The sequence below is a fragment of the Mesoplodon densirostris genome, chromosome 9, assembly GCF_025265405.1.
Source record: "Mesoplodon densirostris isolate mMesDen1 chromosome 9, mMesDen1 primary haplotype, whole genome shotgun sequence".
NCBI lineage: Eukaryota > Metazoa > Chordata > Mammalia > Artiodactyla > Ziphiidae > Mesoplodon > Mesoplodon densirostris.
The window spans coordinates 18974263-18995568 of record NC_082669.1 but is presented as its reverse complement, the minus strand read 5'-3'; the positions used below and the strand labels follow the sequence as shown (position 1 = coordinate 18995568).

At 38.3% G+C, this 21306-nt stretch overlaps 1 protein-coding gene across 1 annotated transcript in view; it reads left to right on the top strand.

The window, feature by feature from the left end:
* The window catches only part of COG5 (component of oligomeric golgi complex 5), a 283477-nt gene that overhangs the window by 191217 nt on the left and 70954 nt on the right, over positions 1–21306 (top strand). The window contains exon 12 of the mRNA XM_060108035.1: positions 15434–15638. Coding sequence (XP_059964018.1) covers positions 15434–15638 — 205 coding nt within the window. The remainder of the gene's footprint in view (positions 1–15433; positions 15639–21306) is intronic.

Below are 21306 nucleotides of genomic sequence, written 5' to 3'. Positions count from 1 at the left end.
ACCTGTGCGCTTTGAGGCTTAGACCTAGTTCCCCAGCTACCCTTGCAACTGCGTAACTAAGTAAATCTTCCATAGGATGCTTGGGTTGAGAATCTTTAAGTTTAAAAATTGTCACTCCGGTTCCACAAACCACTAAAAGCTTTTCCACTTTCCCTCTTCTCCAGCAGAGGTTCTCTGTATGGGGCAAGCTTGAATTTTAAACAATATCTTTGGCTTCTTTAGTTGTTAAGATGGGAGCACTGGTCTTAACAACTCTTCTTCTTCCACTCTTCTTACCCCTGTTACTCTCAGGATACGGTCCCAACCTGACTTCTCTGGTCCCTTCCTCTCTCTAGCAATCATTTTTTTCCTTTTTAATTTTTTTAAATCTCTGTCCTTGAGCTTTAGTTCTTGAATGAATCACCCTCCTTCTTCTCAGTATTTACAAATACCTGAAACATATGTCTATATCCCCCGTTCATCTGGAAAAGTCACATTCATCTTTCCATTCTCAGTTTAGAAATAAAGTGTTCCTTGACGCCTCCTTCCCCATACACACACTCAAATATGGGTATGATATCCTCTATCTGCTCCCACAAAACTCTGACATGTTCCCAGTTTCAATCCTTACCCCACTGCATTGTACTGGCTCACCTCCTTGCCTCGCTGTATCTCCCACTAGGCTCTAGAGAAAGCGTCTCTGTGTACTTCTATTCCATATTACATTCCTATCACATAGCACAGTGCTTAATACAAAATAAACATCCTGTTGAAATGGATCCCTAAAGTGTTAAATTAATATTAAAGGCTTTATGGAGGGGTGGGATAGGGAGGGTGGGAGGGAGACGCAAAAGGGAGGGGATATGGGAACATATGTATATGTATAACTGATTAAATTTGTTATAAAGCAAAAAAAAAAAAATTAAAGGCTTTAAGTATTAGGAAATCTGAGGAGAAAACCAAATGGTGAAATAAAAATACTACTCATTAAAAAAATAGTAAGCACTTATAAGGTAAACGAGACCCTAAAATATGAAGTACTTTTAGAACACAAACAACAGTATGTATATGTGATAAACAGGGACACAGAAGCATGGTGAAAAAATGTTAGCATGATCATTGTAGGATAATAGGATACCAAGTAACGTTTACTTTTTTCCTTATGCCTTTATTTATTTGATTTTTTACAGTGAGCATTTTATATCATTAGTTATAAACTATGAAGCAGCTTTCACTGAGGTGAAAGAAGAAAGCAAATATGAGACTAAGGTATTTAATTAAATCGTCCATGGAGATTTGTTGAATGGATAAAAGTGATCCAGTAGTTATGGAAATGAATAAAGTGCTCAGAGCTGAAGAGGAGACTGAGATAAAAAGAGCTAAGAGAAAAAAAATCCCCACTTTACTCACATAGCAGGGTAAATTCCAAGTGGATCAAAGAATTAAATGTAAAATATGAAACTGTTCAAGTGCCAGAAGAAACACAAGTGAACAAGCAGCTTCTCTGATTTAATATCCAGAAGCAGTGATGAAAAGATTGATAGTTTGACTATGTTAAAAAATTTACATGGCAAAGAAACCCTTAAGCAAAATAAAATGACAATGACAAACTAGAAAAATATTTATAACTTACATCAAAGAAAAGGAGTTAGTATCGCTAAGATATAAAAAGCTTCTAAAATAAGAAGAAAAAGGCCAACAACCCTACCAAAAAAAGTGTAGGTATTGTTTAAGCGTTTGTAAAAGATGCTCAGTGTCACCTATAAATAGAAAGATGCAAAATAAAAGTATACAGAAACACCATTTCTCATCTATCAAACTAGCAAAAAAGTAAAAAAAAGTTTGATAACACATGGCAAACTTAGGAGAAAACAGTCACTCTCACGCAATGCTAATTAGCATACAAACCTTATAGAGGGGAATTTCTAACAAAATTATCTAACAAAGTATATAAGTATCTAACAAAATTATGTAAGCAGTTGCATTTTTACTTGGCAACTCTACTTCTAAGGATCTATTCCATAAATGCACTAGCAAAAGCATGAAGAGACATATTCACAAGGCTGTTCATTGCATCATTATTTGGAAAAAAAACTGAAAACAGCCCAAATGTTCATCACTAGGGGATTAGGTAAACAAACTATGGTGCATCCATAGAATGGAATGCCATGCAGCTATAAAAAGGAATGAGAAAGAAAAAAGAAGGAATGAGGAATATCTTTATATACTACTATGGAGCAATCTCCAAGTTATAGAGAAATATGTCTACAGTGTGCTAATAAGAAAGGGAGTGGTGGGCTTCCCTGGTGGTGCAGTGGTTGAGAGTCCGCCTTCCGATGCAGGGGAAACGGGTTTGTGCCCCGGTCTGGGAAGATCCCACATGCCGCGGAGCGGCTGGGCCCGTGAGACATGGCCGCTGGGCCTGTGCGTCCGGAGCCTGTGCTCCGCAACGGGAGAGGCCACAACAGTGAGAGGCCCACATACCACAAAAAAAAAAAAAAAAAAAAAGGGAGTGGTATAAGTAAATACACATTTTGGCCCATATTTTTAAGAAATAGAAGGATAAACCGTAAAATCCAGAACAAAATGGTTACCAGTAGTTGGGGGAGGGAGTGTGTGAAGAATACGTAGGAGAGGACAGGGATGAAGCCTAGACTTCTATGAGTGTACTTTGTTGTGGAGATTTAGTTTTGAAGTTATATAAATATTTTATATAGTTATAAAACAAAATTAAAATGAAAGAAGAAATTACTAAAAATCAAAAGTAAAATGGAAAATATTAATGCAATAATGTGTCCAGTTGGTGGCATAACCACACAGAGAGGCAGTCTTTCATTTGACTTTTTACTTTACTCATTTGACTACTTTACTTTTTTTTTAATCTCTTTTTTAAATTGAAGTATATTTAAATTATAAGGTTGTGTTAGTTTCAGGTCTGTAGCAAAGCGATTTGGTTATATTTGGTTAGATTCTTTTCCATTATAGGTTATTACAGGATATCGAATATTGTCCCCTGTGCTATACAGCAGTAGTAGGTCCTTGTTGTTTACCTATTTTATGACTACTTTACTTTTAAATACAGTAATTACTATTATTTTTTTTTGCTGCATGCGGGCCTCTCACTGTTGTGGCCTCTCCCGTTGCGGAGCACGGGCTCTGGACACGCAGGCTCAGTGGCCGTGGCTCACAGGCCCAGCTGCTCCGCAGCATGCGGGATCCTCCCGGACCGGGGCACGAACCAGTGTCCCCTGCATCGGCAGGCAGACTCTCAACCACTGCGCCACCAGGGAAGCCCTAAACACAGTAATTATTTTTTATAGCCCTAGTGGGATGTACTTACAGGATAACAAGAACTTCCCAAAAAACACATTACCTCTTTTTAATAACCATGTTATTGATCATATTGTTATTGTTAGATTCAGACAGTTGCTTGTGTGGTGTGGTGTAAATAAATAATTATGTTGGTATCAAACTGAATCTGGATTTTCAACATAGGTGAAACAACATATAAAAATGGGTGAGATCAACTGATAAGGTATTTTTTCTTTAAAAATATATTATTTGGTGACGGGTTGAGGCAGGGATAGGAGAGGATGGGGGCGACGGCTGCTTCTTCTAGACGCTAGGGAATGCAGCTGGACCTGGATCCTAAGCAGATTATCCATATTGACCAGGCACGGAGGACAATGCCCAGCTGGAAGACTGAGCAGAGCACAGAAGGATGACCACCCTGTGCTTTTGGATTGGAGAATTTAACCCACTTACATGTAAGCCGTGTGGCTGACATGGTCTTGGTGCTCCGGCCAGGTGTCATGCCTGAGCCTCTGAGGTGGGAGAGCCAAGTTCAGGACATTGGACCACCAGTGACCTCCCGACCCCACGTAATATCAATCGGCGAGAGCTCTCCCAGAGATCTCCGTCTCAATGCTAAGACCCAGCTCCACCCAACGACCAGCAGGCTCCAGTGCTGGACACCCCATGCCAAACAATGAGCAAGACAGGAACACAACCCCACCCATTAGCAGAGAGGCTGCGTAAAATCATACTAAGTTCACAGACACCCCAAAACACACCACCAGATGTGGTCCTGCCTACAGAAAGACAGGATCCAGCCTCATCCACCAAAACACAAGCACCAGTCCACTCCACCAGGAAACCTACACAACCCACTGAACCAACCTTACCCACTGAGGGCAGACACCAAATACAATAGGACCTATAAACCTGCAGCCTGTGAAAAGGAGACCCCAAACACAGTAAGTTAAAGAAAATGAGAAGACAGAGAAATGTGCAGCAACTGAAGGAGCAAAGTAAAAACCCTGCAGACCAAACAAATGAAGAGGAAATAGGCAGTCTACCTGAAAAAGAATTCAGAGTAATGATAGTAAAGATGATCTAAAATCTTGGAAACAGAATGGAGAAAATACAAGAAATGTTTAACAAGGACCTAGAAGAAGTAAAGAGCAAACAAACAATGATGAACAACACAATAAATGAAATTAAAAATAAGAAGGAATCAATAGCAGAATAATTGAGGCAGAAGAACAGATAAGTGACCTGGAAGGTAAAATAGTGGAAATAACTACTACAGAGCACAGTAAACGAAAAAGAATGAAAAGAATTGAGGACAGTCTCAGAGACCTCTGGGACAACATTAAATGCACCAACATTCGAATTATAAGGGGCCCAGAGACGAAGAGAAAAAGAAAGGGACTGAGAAAATATTTGAAGAGATTATACTTGAAAACTTCCCTAATATGGGAAAGGAATTAGTTAATCAAGTCCAGGAAGCACAGAGAGTCCCATACAGGATAAATCCAAGGTTAAACACGCCAAGACACATACTAATCAAACTATCAAAAATTAAATACAAAGAAAACATATTAAAAGCAGCAAGGGAAAAGCAACAAATAACATACAAGGGAATCCCCATAAGATTAACAGCTCATCTTTCAACAGAAGCTCTGCAAGCCAGAAGGGAGTGGCAGGACATATTTAAAGTGATGTAAGGGAAGAACCTACAACCAAGATTACTCTACCCAGCATGGATCTCATTCAGATTTGATGGAGAAATTAAAAGCTTTACAGACAAGCAAAAGCTAAGAGAACTCAGCACCACCAAACCAGCTTTACAACAAATGCTAAAGGAACTTCTCTAGGCAGGAAACACAAGACAAGGAAAAGACCTACAGTAACAAACCCAGAACAATTAAGAAAATGGTAATAGGAACATACATAATGATAATTACCTTAAATGTAAATGGATTAAATATGCTCCAAGCAAAAGACATAGACTGGCTGAATGGATACAAAACAAGACCCGTATATATGCTGTCTACAAGAGACCCACTTCGGACCTAGGGACATGTACAGACTGAAAGTGAGGGGATGGAAAAAGATATTCCATGCAAATGAAAAAAGAAAGCTGGAGTAGCAATTCTCATATCAGCCAAAATAAACTTTAAAATAAAGACTATTACAAGAAATAAAGAAGGACACTACATAATGATCAAGGGATCAATCCAAGAAGAAGATATAACAATTGTAAATATTTATCCACCCAACATAGGAGCACCTCAATACATAAGGTAAATGCTAACAACCATAAAAGGGGAAATTGACAGTAACACAGTAATAATAGAGGGCTTTAACACCCCACTTTTACCAATGGACAGATCACTGAAAATGAAAATAAATAAGGAAACATAAGCTTTAAATGTTACATTAAACAAGATGGACTTAATGGGTATTTATAGGACATTCCATCCAAAAACAACAGAATACACTTTCTCCTCAAGTGCTCATGGAACATTCTCCAGGATAGATCATAGCTTGGGTCACAAATCAGGCCTTCGTAAATATAAGAAAATTGAAATCATATCAAGTATCTTTTCCAACAACAGTACTATGAGAGTAGATATCAATAACAGGAAAAAAACTGTAAAAAATACAAACACATGGAAGCTAAACAGTACGCTACTAAATAACCAAGAGATCACTGGAGAAATCAAAGAGGAAATCAAAAAATACCTAGGAACAAATGACAATGAAAACACGATGATCCAAAGCCTATGGGATACAGCAAAAGCAGTTCTAAGAGGGAAGTTTATAGCAAAATAACCCTACCTCAAGAAACAAGAAACATCTCAAACAACTTAACTTTACACCTAAAGCAATTAGAGAAAGAACAACAACAAAAACCCAAAGTTAGCAGAAGGAAAGAAGTCATAAACACCAGATCAGAAATGAATGAAAAAGAAATGAAGGAAACAATAAGAAAGATCAATAAAACTAAAAGCTGGTTCTTTGAGAAGATAAACAAAATTTGATAAACCATTAGTTAGACTCATCAAAAAAAAAAAAGGGAAAAGACTCAAAGCAACAGAATTAGAAATGAAAAAGGAGAAGTAACAACTGACACTGCAGAAATACAAAGGATCATGAGAGATCACTGCAAGCAACTATATGCCAGTAAAATGGACAACCTGGAGAAATGGACAAATTTTAGAAAAGCATAAGCTTCTGAGACTGAACCAGGAAGAAATAGAAAATATAAAGAGACCAGTCACAAGCACTGAAATTGAAACTGTGATTAAAAATCTTCCAACAAACAAAAGCCCAGGACCAGATGGCTTCACAGGCGAATCTGTCAAACATTTAGAGAAAAGCTAACACCTATCCTTCTCAAACTCTTCCAAAATATAGCAGAGGGAGGAACACTCCCAAACTCATCCTACGAGGCCACCATCACCCTGATAACAAAACCAGGCAAAGATGTTATGAAAAAGAAAACTACAGGCCAATATCACTGATGAACATAGATGCAAAAATCCTCAACAAAATACTAGCAAACAGGCTTCCCTGGTGGCGCAGTGGTTGAGAGTCTGCCTGCCAACGCAGAGGACACGGGTTCGTGCCCCGGTCCGGGAAGATCCCACATGCCAAGATCCCACATGCCGCTGAGCGGTTAGGCCCGTGAGCCATGGCCGCTGAGCCTGCGCGTCCGGAGCCTGTGCTCCGCAACGGGCGAGGCCACAACAGTGAGAGGCCTGCGTACCGCAAAAAAAAAAAAAAAAAAAAAAATACTAGCAAACAGAATCCAACAGCACATTAAAAGGATCATGTACCATGGTCAATTGGGGTTTATCCCAGGAATGCAAGGATTCTTCAATATATGCAGATCAATGAATGTGATACACCATATTAACAGATTGAATGAGAAAAACCATATGATCATCTCAGTAGATGCAGAAAAAACTTTTGACAAAATTCAACACCGATTTATGATAAAAACCCTCCAGAAACTAGGCATAGAGGGAACTTACCTCAACATAATAAAGGCCATATATGACAAACCCACAGCAAACATCATTCTCAATGGTGAAAAACTGAAACCATTTCCACTAAGATCAGGAACAAGCCAAGGTTGCCCACTCTCACCACTCTTATTCAACATAGTTTTGGAAGTTTTAGCCACAGCAATCAGAGATGAAAAAGAAATAAAAGGAATCAAAATTGGAAAAGAAGAAGTAAAACTGTCAGTGTTTGCAGATGACATGATACTATACATAGAGAATCCTGAAGATGCTACCAGAAAACTACTAGGACTAATCAATGAATTTGGTAAAGTAGCAGGATACAAAATTAATGCACAGAAATCTCTTCCATTCCTGTACACTAATGAAGAAAAATCTGAAAGAGAAATTAAGGAAACACTCCCATTTACCATTGCAACACAAAGAATAAAATACCTATGAATAAACCTACCTAAGGAGACAAAAGACCTGTATGCAGAAAACTATAAGACACTGATGAAAGAAATTAAAGATGATACCAACAGATGGAGAGATATACCATGCTCTTGGATTGAACGAATCAACATTGTGAAAATGACTGTACTACCCAAAGCAATCTACAGATTCTGTGCAATCTCTGTCAAACTACTGATGGCATTTTTCACAGAACTAGCACAAAAAATTCACAATTTGTATGGAAACACAAAAGACCCCAAATAGCCAAAGCAATCTTGAGAACGAAAAATGAGGCTAGAGGAATCAAGCTTCCTGACTTCAGACTATACTACAAAGCTACAGTAATCAAGACAGTATGGTACTGGCACAAAAACAGAAATGTAGATCAACAGAACAGGATTGAAAGCCCAGAGATAAACCCACACACATATGGTCACCTTATATTTGATAAAGTAGGCAGGAATATACAGTGGATGTAGAAGGGTAACTGAGGACATGGGAAGAGACGTGACCCAAGAATCGGCTCACCTAGCAAGCTGGGTGCGTGCGAATGTTTCAGGACTGCAAGCAGTACTGATTGTTCTGGGCACTGATCCCCGCATGTCCTTGGTATAATCGGGAACATAAGGAAATAAGGAGGTGCATTGTTTAGATGTTCAAGGACGACACAACCTGTGCTAAATAGAACCTTTTTGTATTAGATAAAGTTATAAGTAAAGTACATCTAGCTCTTAAAATGTGCTTTTAATTACAAAAAGTATAATAGATGTCAGATAAAGGTTAAATAAATACGCCATAGTGGACTGAGGGCTTTGCTGTTTTGCCTGAGCGAGCAACAGCCCTCTACCACTGTGCTTTAACGCATACATCTCGTGTGTAGGACTCATTTTCGTCTCTGACTGAACAACTGCAACAGCGGAGAAAAGACAGCCTCTTCAATAAGTGGTGCTGTGAAAACTGGACAGCTACGTGTAAAGAATGAAATTAGAACACTCCTTAACAGCATACACAAAAATAAACTCAAAATGGATTAAAGACCTTAATGTAATGCCAGACACTATAAAACTCTTAGAGGAAAACATAGGCAGAACACTCCATGACATAAATCACAGCAAGATCCTTTTCGACCCACCTCCTAGAGAAATGGAAATAAAAACAAAAATAAACAAATGGGACCTAATAAAACTTCAAAGCTTTTGCACAGTAAAGGAAACCATAAAAAAGACCAAAAGACAACCCTCAGTATGGGAGAAAATATTTGCAAATGAAGCAACTGACAAAGGATTAATCTCCAAAATATACAAGCAGCTCATGCAACTCAATATCCAAAAAAACAAACAGTGCAATGCAAAAATAGACAGAAGACCTAAATAGACATTTCTCCAGAGAAGATATACAGATTGCCAACAAACACATGAAAGGGTGCTCAACATCACTAATCATTAGAGATATGCAAATCAACACTACAATGAGATATCTCCTCACACCCGTCAGAATGGCCATCATCAAAAAATCTATAAACAATAAATGCTGGAGAGGATATGGAGAAAATGGAACCCTCTTGCCATTTTGGTAGGAATATAAATTTACACAGCCACTATGGAGAACTCTGTGGAGGTTCCTTAGAAACTAAAAACAGAACTGCCGTACGACCCAGCATTCCCACTACTGGGCATATACCCTGAGAAAACCATAATTCCAAAAGAGTTATGTATCACAATGTTCATTGCAGCACTGTTTACATTAGCCAGGACATGGAAGCCACTGAAGTGTCCATCAGTAGGTGAATGTGTAAGGAAGATGTGGCACATATATACAATGGAATATTACTGAGCCATAAAGAGAAACAAAATTGAGTTTTTTGTAGTGAAATGTATGGACCAAGAGTGTGTCATACAGAGTGAAGTAAGTCAGAAAGAGTAAAACCAATACCGTATGCTAACACATATATATGGAATCTAAAAAAAAAAAATGGTTCTGACAAACCTAGGGTCAGTACAGGAATAAAGACACAGACGTAGAGAATGGACTTGAGGACACAGGGAGGGGGAAGGGTAAGCTGGGACGAAGTGAGAGAGTGGCATGGACATATATACACTACCAAATGTAAAATAGATAGCTAATGGGAAGCAGCCGCATAGCACAGGGAGATCAGCTCTGCTTTGTGACCACCTAGAGGGGTGGGATAGGGAGGGTGGGAGGGAAACACAAGACGGAGGGGATATGGGGATATATGTGTATACGTATAGCTGATTCACTTTGTTATACAACAGAAACTAACACAACATTGTAAAGCAATATACTCCAATAAAGATATTAAAATACATATATATATATATTATTTGATTTGCATACATTTCATAGCTCTGTCTACTGAAAAGCCCTAGAAATAGTGACCATTTCATTAGTACTGAACCCTTCTGACACCAATGCTGTGGTTTTAAATGTTGATTTCCCATTAAAAGAAATTAAAGGTCCTTGGAGAAATGACTGATTTTCGGTCTGGGGCAAGAAATGTGCAGGATAATTTTGTAACCCCATATACTAGAAAGCAAAGAAGATATGAAGACCAAGAGTATTAGGATTGAATTAATAGGACTCAGGAAGCAATTTGAATAGATAATCTACCAGAGAAGGAATAAATTTAACATCAATAAGGATAACAATCACAAGTGATTTAAATCCATCACGTACATCTAAATCCATGAATTCATAATGATGTAAGTGAAGAAATACTTATTGCGTACCCTTGATGATACTACTCCTTACTTTGAAAAGTAGTAAATAAAGGGAAAAGAAAAACATTCTTCCTGCCTTTCCTACAAACAATATCTCAGAGAAACTGAATAATTGATTTCATAAGTTTTTTTTTTTTTTTTTTGCGGTATATGGGCCTCTCACTGTTGTGGCCTCTCCTGTTGCGGAGCACAGGCTCCGGACGCACAGGCCCAACGGCCATGGCTCACGGGCCCAGCCGCTCTGCGGCATGTGGGATTTTCCCAGACCGGGGCACGAACCCGTGTCCCCTGCATCGGCAGGCGGACTCTCAACCACTGCGCCACCAGGGAAGCCCCATAAGTTTTTATTTATAAAAATATCACCTGTAATAAATGTACAAAGAATGTTACAGTATCTTCATTTTGCAGTCTCTTATTAGATCTGGGCAATGATTATTAATGGACTGTTAATATAAAAAAGGTAAATGGTACACCAGTTCATATGCTACATATGCAGTAGGCTTACCAGAAATTATTGACCCTGGAATCAGATCACATCTCTTATCTATTGCAGTGGTTTTCAACTTGGTTGCGCATTAGAATCACTTGGAGTATGTTTAAAAATCTCAAAGCCTAGACTGCAATTACATTCAAGTCTCTGGGGTGAAACCCAAGCACCAGGATTTTTTTAAGCTTCCAAAGTTGTTTCAATATGCAGCCAAGGTGGAACTGTACTGTTTTAGATCCAGCTGATAATCTACAGTAAATACAGGGATCAGAGGGTGCAATCAGCAGAATCCATACTCTGGGAAGCTGTATAGGATATATGACCCAGTTTCTTAAATAGAGAATTAAAAGGAATAAAAGGAAAGAGAGGAACGATAGATGGGGCTTGATGATATATCAACTAATTATAATATATGGACTATTTATGGGTCCTAAATCATACAAACCAAAAAAAAAATCACAAGTCTATCACGCAGATGCGATCACTGATTGTTAATTTTTAAAGTGTGATAAGAGAACTATGGTTATTTTTTTAAAATAGTCTTTACTATCAGAGATACATGCTGAACTATTTATGGATGACATGATGTTTGTAATTTGCTTCAAAATAGCTGGCAGTAGTGGAGGAGGATTGGGTAGGGTTATAGATAAAACAAGATCAAGTTGATAAGTTATGGATACGTAGAGGTTCTCTTCATATTATATGTTTGAATTCTATAGTAACAGTTTTTTTAAGTTTCAAGGAAATTAAGGCAGAGGAAAGAAATCAACAAAGAAGAGTAAGAAAAACAAATCGGTAGAGTAGAAAACCCCAGAGAGAATGGGATTATGGAGAGTTTCACAAAGGAGAGAGTGGTCAACAGTGATCCAGTGAGAGGAGATCAGAAAAGTACCCACTGTTTTTGGCAGTCAGAATGATACTGTAACTTTTCCCAAAACAGTTTCCACAGCACTGTGGCAGTTGGAAGTCTGGTTACAGCCTGGAGGAGGCAAGGAGTTGTGTGTAGACTACACTTGCAAGGGGTGACAGGGCAGCGGCTACACGTAAACTGTTAAAGGGTCAAGGAGAAGCATTTGCCATGTTATTTGTATTTTTGTTATTTTTAATACAATGAGAGCATGTTCAAATACAGAGACAAGTCACATAATATCCCTGTTTTCATTAAACTTGCATTGTAAAGGAGGAACATGGTCAACACAAACTAATAAATAATTTCTTATAGTGTTCATTGCTATGGAGAAATCATCATAAAAGAAGGTACTGGAATAAAGATGAATTTCATCTCCATGTTAGTGCTGTGTTGGAATCACTAGTTATTACTCAAAAAGAAGAGTTGCTCACACAGGGCATGCTCTGAGTAATGAATTACTAAGTAACTGGGAATTAGTAACTGTCATTTTCTATCTATAAATGATTTCTTAGATTATTAAGACGTGCAGTGTGTGTTCTACATTTATCAAAAAAATAATTGATTATAATCAGGTTTATAGGTAATTGATTTGAATACTTGATAACCACTTATAGAAGAAAGTAAGGTAGAATTTAGCTTTGGGATTTACCACAATATTTATTTGTAAGCTTTAAATATGTTTGACTTAAGTATCTTAGAATTGATTAGTCAGTCACATTTACTGAGTCAGTATAGTCAAAATTCAACTCTCTGAAACCCTCAACAGTGATTTGTTCTATACAGATAAGATTTCTGTGAAAGTGAGTATACTGTCCATTAAAAAGCAAAACTTAGTTTATCATTAAGAAATATTTATTTAATTTCTACTATTTCAGGCATTGTGTTAAAGTACCAAATATGCATTGAAGAAAACAAGTATTGTCCTTGTCCTCATGGAGTTTACGGTCAAGTAGGGGAAACATACTTTAAACAAGTAAACTTAGAAATTGTGGTAAATGCAAAGAAGACAAAGAACACAGATTGTTATGAGAATATAACAAAAGGAATATTATTTAGATTAGAGGAGTTCAAGAACCGTGAAGGATCTGAGATTTTTAACCCTACTTAAAAAGGCTAGCCTGGGCCTCCCTGGTGGCACAGTGGTTGAGAGTCTGCCTGCCGATGCAGGGGATACGGGTTCGTGCCCCGGTCTGGGAGGATCCCATATGCCGCGGAGCGGCTGGGCCCGTGAGCCATGGCCGCTGGGCCTGCGCGTCTGGAGCCTGTGCTCCGCAACGGGAGAGGCCACAACAGTGAGAGGCCCGCATACCGCAAAAAAAAAAAAAAAAAAAAAAAAAAAGGCTAGCCTGCCAAAGTGTTCTGAATATTTTCAGAAGACATGAGACTCCTGGGTCAGAGCAGAACTTTATTACTCACAGCACAGCAAGCCGCGTGAGTATGGGCATATTTGTATGTTGGTTCCCTGTGCCTCCAGGCCTCCTGGGGAGACACAGTTTGGGCCTATGTGAATGGTATGTATGCTGTGAGTTTGTGTCACAGGTGAGAACTTTAAGCTTGGACAATCTCCAGCTTTTGCCATAAGCAGTAAGCAAGCCTGCTCTTTGTGTGGAGGGCAAAGTTACCTCATGTTTCAAGGTTGCTTGCTACAAATGCAAACCTGATAAATGGCCTGGATAAAGAGCAACCAGGGCCTCGCATTGACATAACTTGCAAGAATGTGTGGGGACACTCAGGCCGTGGTGAATGGCCTCTTCATCAGCAAGGAGAGATTTCACAGAAGTCCTCTCCAAGATTTTTTTTTAAAACAGCTTTACTAGAGTATAATTGGTGTACAGTAAACTGCACATAAAGTGTACAGTTTGGTAAGTTTTGACATATATGCACACCCATGAAAGCATCACAAGTCAAGATCAATGAATGTATTTCTCACCCGCAAAAGTTTCCATGTACCCCTTTGTAATTCCTCTCCCCGCCATCTCCTTTCTTCTTCCCCAGGCAAATTCTGACCAGCTTTTTGTCACTATCTATTGGTTTACCTTTCCTAGAGCTGTGTACAGATTGAATGATACAGCATGTATTGTGTATTCTTGTTTGTCTTTCATGCAGCATGATTGTTTTTAGATTCATCCATGTTGTATTATGTATTTACTTCTTGATAGTATTCCATTGTGCAGATATACTGTAGTTTGTGTATGCATTCACTTGTTGATGGACATTTGGGTTGTTTCCAATTTGGGGCTATTACAAGTAAAGGTACTTTGAATGTTCATATAGAAGTCTGTATATGGACATATACTTTTTTTTCTGTTGGATAAACATGTGGAAGAGGAATATTTGACCATGTGGTGGGTATATCTTTAACAGTTTAAGAAAATGCTAGGCTGTTTTGCAGAATGATAATACAATTTTTCCATTCTACTAACAGTATACAAGAGTTTCAGTTCCTGTATCCTCACCAACATTTGATTTTTTTAAATTTTTGCCATTCTAACAGATATATAGTCATGTCTCATTGTGATTTTCTTTCGAATTTGACTCCAAAAGCAAAGGAAACAAAAGGAAAAATAAACAAGTGGGACTATATCAAACAAAAAAGCTTCTGTACAGCAAAAGAAATCATCAACAAAATGAAAGGGCAGCCTACTGAATGGGAAAAAATATTTGCAAATCATATACCTGACAAAGGGTTTATATCTAATATATACATAGAACCCATACAACTCATAGCAAAAAATCAAACTATCCCGTTAAAAAATGGGCAAAGGATCTGAGTAGACATTTTTCCAAAGACAACAGATAGATGGCTAACAGGTACGTGAAAAGATGCTCAGCATCACTAATCATCAGCAAAATGGAAATCAAAACCACAATGAGGTATAATCTCAAACCTGTTAGAATGGCTGGTATCAAAAAGACAAGAAATTACAAGTGTTGATGAGGTTGTGGAGAAAAGGGTGGGAATGTAAATTGACACAGCCGCTAGGAAAGAGTATGGAGGTTCTTCCAAAAAATTAAAAACAAAAATGATCCAGCAATTCCACTTCCAGGTATTTATCCAGGATTTTAAAAATATTTCTGTTACTGATTTCTAATCTAAAACTGTTTTGGTTTGTATACTTTGTATGACTTGGAACCTTTTAAATTTATTTAGACTGTTTCTTGGCATCAGAAATCTTTGGTTTTGGTAAATGTTTCATGTGTACTTGAAAATAATGGCTACTTTGCTGTTTTGGGTAAAGTATTGTGTAAATGTCAATTACTGATTTTCTGTGTACTCGTTTTATCATTTATTGAGAGAAAGAAAATCTTCACCTGTAATTGTTGATTTGTCTATTTCCTTATAGATTAATTTTCAAAATATATGGTCCACATATCACGTGCAGTAAATAATCTGGGAGGAAAATTACTGTTACTGGCATTATTTTGAAAGACCTTATTAGAACACATCTTTGGTTTGTCCTATAGTATAGGCTATTTCTGGCACCATCTTCACATACAAAAAAATTTTTATTTGCTACATTTTATTTTTTATCATTTATCTAATCCATTTTATTGTTTTGCTTGGCAGCTTCTATGTTTTTGAAACAGGCATTTGAAGGAGAATACCCTAAATTATTGCGTCTTTATAATGACTTATGGAAGCGTCTTCAACAATACAGCCAAAGTATTCAAGGAAATTTTAATTCAAGTGGAACTGCAGACCTCTGTGCTGACTTACAACACATGGAAGATGATACACAAGACATATTCATACCAAAGAAGCCAGATTATGAGTATGTTTGTTTAATCAAACCTGTTTGTTGGCCTGTTAAGGATTTTGTCTTTTCTTTTTATTATAAGTTAGAAAATGGGAAAACGCTAATCTTTGTGAATACTTGTAATGATTACTATTTATTTATTTACTTTAAAAGACTTCACAACACTTTTAACTGAAGAAGTTGAAATTTATCCTTAGTTGAGCAGCCTGGTTCCTGATTAAGATTCATTTTAAAGTATATCACCAATTAAGGTGAATAGAAGCTAAGAGATGAGCATATGTGGTCATTATCATTCAATTGATATTATAAGATAACCTGTAATTACATCAGACAGCACCATTATTGATGGACCACTGGCATAAATGTGATATAAAAGGAAATGGTGTGTTCAGGAACTATAGCGGAAATATATCTTATGCTGGGTTAGATTCTCCGTCTGGTGGGAAAAAACTAAGTACAGTCAAAATTAAACCTGAAAATCTCTTAGATTATTCATGAAGTACAGTATATAGTAGCCATATTTATAAGCCACATCAGAAAAATTATACCATCTCAATAAGCTTAAACAAGCCAGCTTTCCTCCTAAATTGAAAAAGAGTATTGTTTTCACATTTCTCTTTGAGCACCAAATCAATTGATTGGCTTGCACACCATCTTTAAACACTAGAATCATTTATTGTGATGAGACTGACTCAAGTAACAGTAGATTCTGATCACTGACCTTGTAAGAAAAAGGTTAGATTTATGAGTGCTATTTTAATGTTTATCTTAACAAATTTTTCTTCTGAATACTTATAGCTGAATTGTATCCACTGTAGTAAGAAGTTCTGACTGGTAAAATACAGGACGTAAAAGTTTTGACTGGGAAAACAAGTGGCGTGAGGGTAGGCTGGTATGATAGAAGGAGACGCTGTTGTTCTCTTCAGTTACTCTTTCATGCTAAACATGGAGATTAGGTGAGGGCTAATGGAAAGAGGGGACAAGAAGACTGAAAAGTTATCTGTTGATCTTCAAAGATCTTGTAATGCATTAAGGTTTTTTTTAAGTATACAAAATAGCGTATGTATGTATTTCTGGCTTAGTTTTATTTTTAGATTCATATGTTGGCACTGAAAAGCTCTGGAAATATACATAGCACAAGGTAATAGTGTTTTATGTCCAAGAGGTAGAGTTTTTATTCTGTATTTTCTGCTTTTAATTAAAATGAGCATATGTTACTCGTGGGGATAGAGGAAAGGCAGTAAATGCAATGTAGAGAAAAAAATCAGAATGAAAAAAAACCACTGTGTTTTGGGACATCATTATCACCTTTTGGAGACTGACTTCAGTAAGGTGGGAAAGAGGACTTATGACCTGTATTCTTCTCAGAAACCAAAAAATAATGAGGATATAATAAGGAAACAATGACAATATGATTTATATATTCTTTTGAGAAGTGAGGCAAGAAACAAACATAAATTTGACCATGGTAGCTGAGCCAAAGGAAAGTTTTTTGTTGTTGTTTTTAATGATAGAGGGAAAGCTGAGAGTTTTTATAGATAGAAGTAGCCAGTGGAGAGAGAAAGTGAAAAAAAAGAGATAATGAATGGAACAAGCCCTTAGAATAAATAATCTGAATAGAATCAAGGCACAAATAACCAGGTTAACATTTTTCATCATTGAGTATTCATGCTGAACTTTTGAGAGCTGTTCTTGCTATGAGGAAAATAAAACAAGATAATGTGACAGTGTTTTATATAGGGTGGTTAGAGAAGACCTCTATGAAAAGGTCACATTTGACCCAAGATCGAGATAATGTGAAGAAATCAACTATGGAAGATTCGGAGTAAGATTTTTGCAGGCAAAGAGAAGAGCAAATTTAGAGTATGAGAAAATTAAGATGGGGAGGTTGAGGAATAGAAAGCTGAACACAATGAATGAGGGAGAGTGGGGGGTAAAAAATTGGGTCGGAGAGGAGGGGAAACGTAAGATCATGTAGGGCTTTACTCACCATGATATGGGGTTTAGAGTTTATTCAAAACACTGGAAACCTTTGCTTTTAAACAGAGGAATGAGATGAACTAATAAACATTTTAAAAGTTAGCATGCTGGCTTCCTTGTGAACAACTAAGGGGGAGTGTCACCACAGGGAAAGAGAAGCTGTTTTGTTTATCCAGACAAGAAATGATAATGGCTTGAAGTAGGATAAGTGGATGAGATGGTGAGAACTGGTCAGATTGATTCGAGATATAGCTTAGAGGGCAAGCCAGCAGAACTTGCTGGTAGATCGCATTTGAGAGGAAAAGAAGAATCAAGGATATGCGTGGACAAGTTGGGAGAAGCCTAATGATTGGAAGACATTGTTTCATCGAGTAGTGTTTTTTTGTTTTGTTTCGTTTTTGTTTGTTTGTGGGTTTTTTTTTTTTTTTTTTTTTTTGCCATGCCACACGGCTTGTGGGATTTTAGTTCCCTGACCAGGGATCGAACCCAGGCCCTCCATGTTGAGAGCGTGGAGTCCTGACCACTGTACTGCCAGGGACTTCCCCATCGAGTAGTGTTAAGGTTTTTCTTTTGAAACTGTTGAATCAGAGATGCAAATTGAGTTGTTACAGAGTTGTTGAAAAGGTACTTGAATGTGAATCAGGGCTAGAAATACATATTTGAGAGTCATCACTATGCAGATCTTTAAAAATCCTGGGACTGGAGGAGATTCCATAGGGAAGATATATATAAAGAGAAAAGGGAATTTTGGCCCAAGATACGCACTCCAAAATTTATAGATTGTGCAGAGGAGTGGCAGCCTGCAAGACTAAGAGGAAAAACAATGGTGAGATAGGAGGAAAACTGAAAGTTATGTGGAACCCCAAAGAATGAGTTCATTTCAGTCAGAGGAGGAATGGTTAACTGTGTCACATGCTTTTGAAAAGCTGAAGAAGCTTAGGACTGAGAAGTGACCTCTAGATATAGCAAAATAAGGTTGTTCAAGGCCTAGATGTGGAATGGTGGATACGAAAGCATTATTAGGATTGATGAAAGACAGAATGGGAGGAGATTGACTTCTGGGATGACAGCCGTCCCCACTCCGCTGACCCACCCCACAGTGAATCTGGTGAAAACTATTAAAAACCAAACAATTTAGGGCCTCCCTGGTGGCGCAAGTGGTTGAGAGTCCGCCTGCCGATGCAGGGGATACGGGTTCGTGCCCCGGTCTGGGAGGATCCCATATGCCGCGGAGCGGCTGGGCCCGTGAGCCATGGCCGCTGAGCCTGCGCGTCCGGAGCCTGCGCGTCCGGAGCCTGTGCTCCGCAGCGGGGGAGGCCACAACAGTGAGAGGCCCACATACCGCAAAAAAAAAAAAAAAAAAAAAAAAACCAAACAATTTAAAGTGTCTGGAAATGGTTTTAAAAGCAAACAGAAAATGAAAAATCATCGACTCAAGAAAGTCTATGAAAATTCAGTAGAAAGAATTCCATAAGAGCCTGTGATATTAGAACCAAGACTGGTGTTCCTCCCTCCCTCTTCCCAGCTCAGCAAGGCATAGGCTCCACTCAGGACTGTGACAGCCAAGAACAAAGGGCTCCCTCCCCCACCACTCCTAACTGGAGGGCTTTCTTCCTAAGAAGAGCAGAAGTGCAGCATTTCTCATCCTGCCCTCAGCTGCCAGTTAGCTGACGTGAAGCCTCAGACAGAGATCAATAGGTGGGCGCTTCCTTATTGTGCACAGCACCCATCTGTTATGTATATGTTATCACAATAAAAACAAAGCATATTAAGCAGGTTTAAAAAAATTTTTTTAAATGTGTTCACACACAAATTTGTAATGAATGTTTATAGCAGCATTCATAATCACCAAAAGATAGAAACACCCAAAATGTCCATCAGCAGACAGATGGGTAACCACATGTGATATATCCACACATGAATGAAGGAATGCAGAACTGACTACAACATAACTGAACCTTGAAAAAATTATGCTAAGTGAAAAAAGCCAGATATAAAACCCATATGCTGTATGATCCTATTCCTGTGAAAGTTAAGAATAGGGAAATCTATAGAGATATAAAGCATATTAGTGGTTGCTTAGGGCTGGGAATGGGGTGAGGGGGGGTAAAAGATTAAAGCTAAAGGATATGAGGTTTCTTTTGAAGGTGATAAAAATGTTCTAGGATTGAGCACGGTGATGGTTGCACATACCTGTGAATATACTGAAAGCCATTGAATTATACACTTTAAATGGTTGAATTGAATGTAAATTAAATCTTGATAAAGCAGTTTTAAAAAAAGAGAATGGGAAGAAGGAGGTAGGTAATTCTTCTGAGAGGTTTTGATATGAACAAAGGAATAAAGCTACTTTTTCTTGGGGATAAGAGGAAAATCGCCGAGGGTAGGTGAAGTTACAAAGGAAGAAATAAGCTCGTATCAGGATCATTGCCACTGGTTTTGGTCTTAGTGTAAAGCTGAGGCAGATGGCCAGCTGTGGAGAGTGAAGGGATGCAGAAGTAGAATTTTAATACCTGGAGCTTCAGGTCTCTTGAAATTAAGAGGTTTGCATAAACATTTAATAGAAACAATTTACTTTTTCTCTGCAATACGTGGAACGCTTAGCAGCAGATACAGAGACCATCTAACTGAGATTTTCTTCGTAAGAGCTTTGAAAGGAAGGTAAATTAGAAAAATCAGGATGCTAATGAGAGCACCTTGAAACAGTGGAGGATGAGCATAGGGTTTCATAGCGCTGATCACTGTAAGGTCAAAGAGCAAGTTCTTTTGAGTAAAAACTAGCCCTTTCATTGATATACAAAGCTCAGTATGATTTGTTGCATCTGTTTTCTCTTAGACCTCATCTTGTACTGTTCTGTCACTTAAGTGCCTGCTTCTCTAACTTTTTGTCAAACGCAGCCAGGTCTAAGTCCCTTCTCAGGGCCTTTGCACTTGTTCTCTCCCTATAGAAAGCGCCTACCCTGGAAATCTATATAACTTGCTCCATCTTTTCCCTCACATCTTCTCAGGAAGCTTTCCCTTGCCTCACCCTATGTAAAATTGGATTTAAAAAAAAAACGGTCTCTGGCTTCCTGGCTTCCTTTTTCTCTTAGAATTTTTTACTCTCCATTGTATTCCGTAGTTAACTCATTTAAAAAATTTATTTCTTTTTTTGTGTGTTTCTCAGAAGTCTTTTTTTTTTTTTTTTTTTTTTTTTAGTTTTTATTGCAGTAGAGTTGATTTACAATATTGTGTTCTCAGAAGTCTCTTTAAGGGTACAGGGAGTTTTTTCCAACTGACTTCATTGCTACATTTCCCGCATCTAGGAAGTACCTGGCAAATTGTAGACGGGAAGGAGATGGCGGCAAGTGGGGGCGTGGAAAGTTGTCTTAGAGCTTGGCGACGTCAGAGGTGGAGCAGTTCAAAACGATGACTCAAACATGGAAGCGCCATAGTAAAGCTAAAATGAAAGTAGACTTCTAGTACAGGACAGGTTTCAGAAAAGTTGTTTGTTTTGACATTGTAATCACCAAGGATCCTCCCCCCCCCCCCCCAGATTCTTCAGGTTTTCCAAAACTAACAGGGTGGAGTAAGGTAGGGAGCAGGGGAGGCAGGCAGCCGCTGGAGCAGGGCTGGGGGAGGCTGTGCTTTGCCCCCTGCCGGGTCGTCTTCTGCGCCTCCTCCAGCTCGGTGTCCGCAGGCCGCTCTCCTGCAACGACCGCAG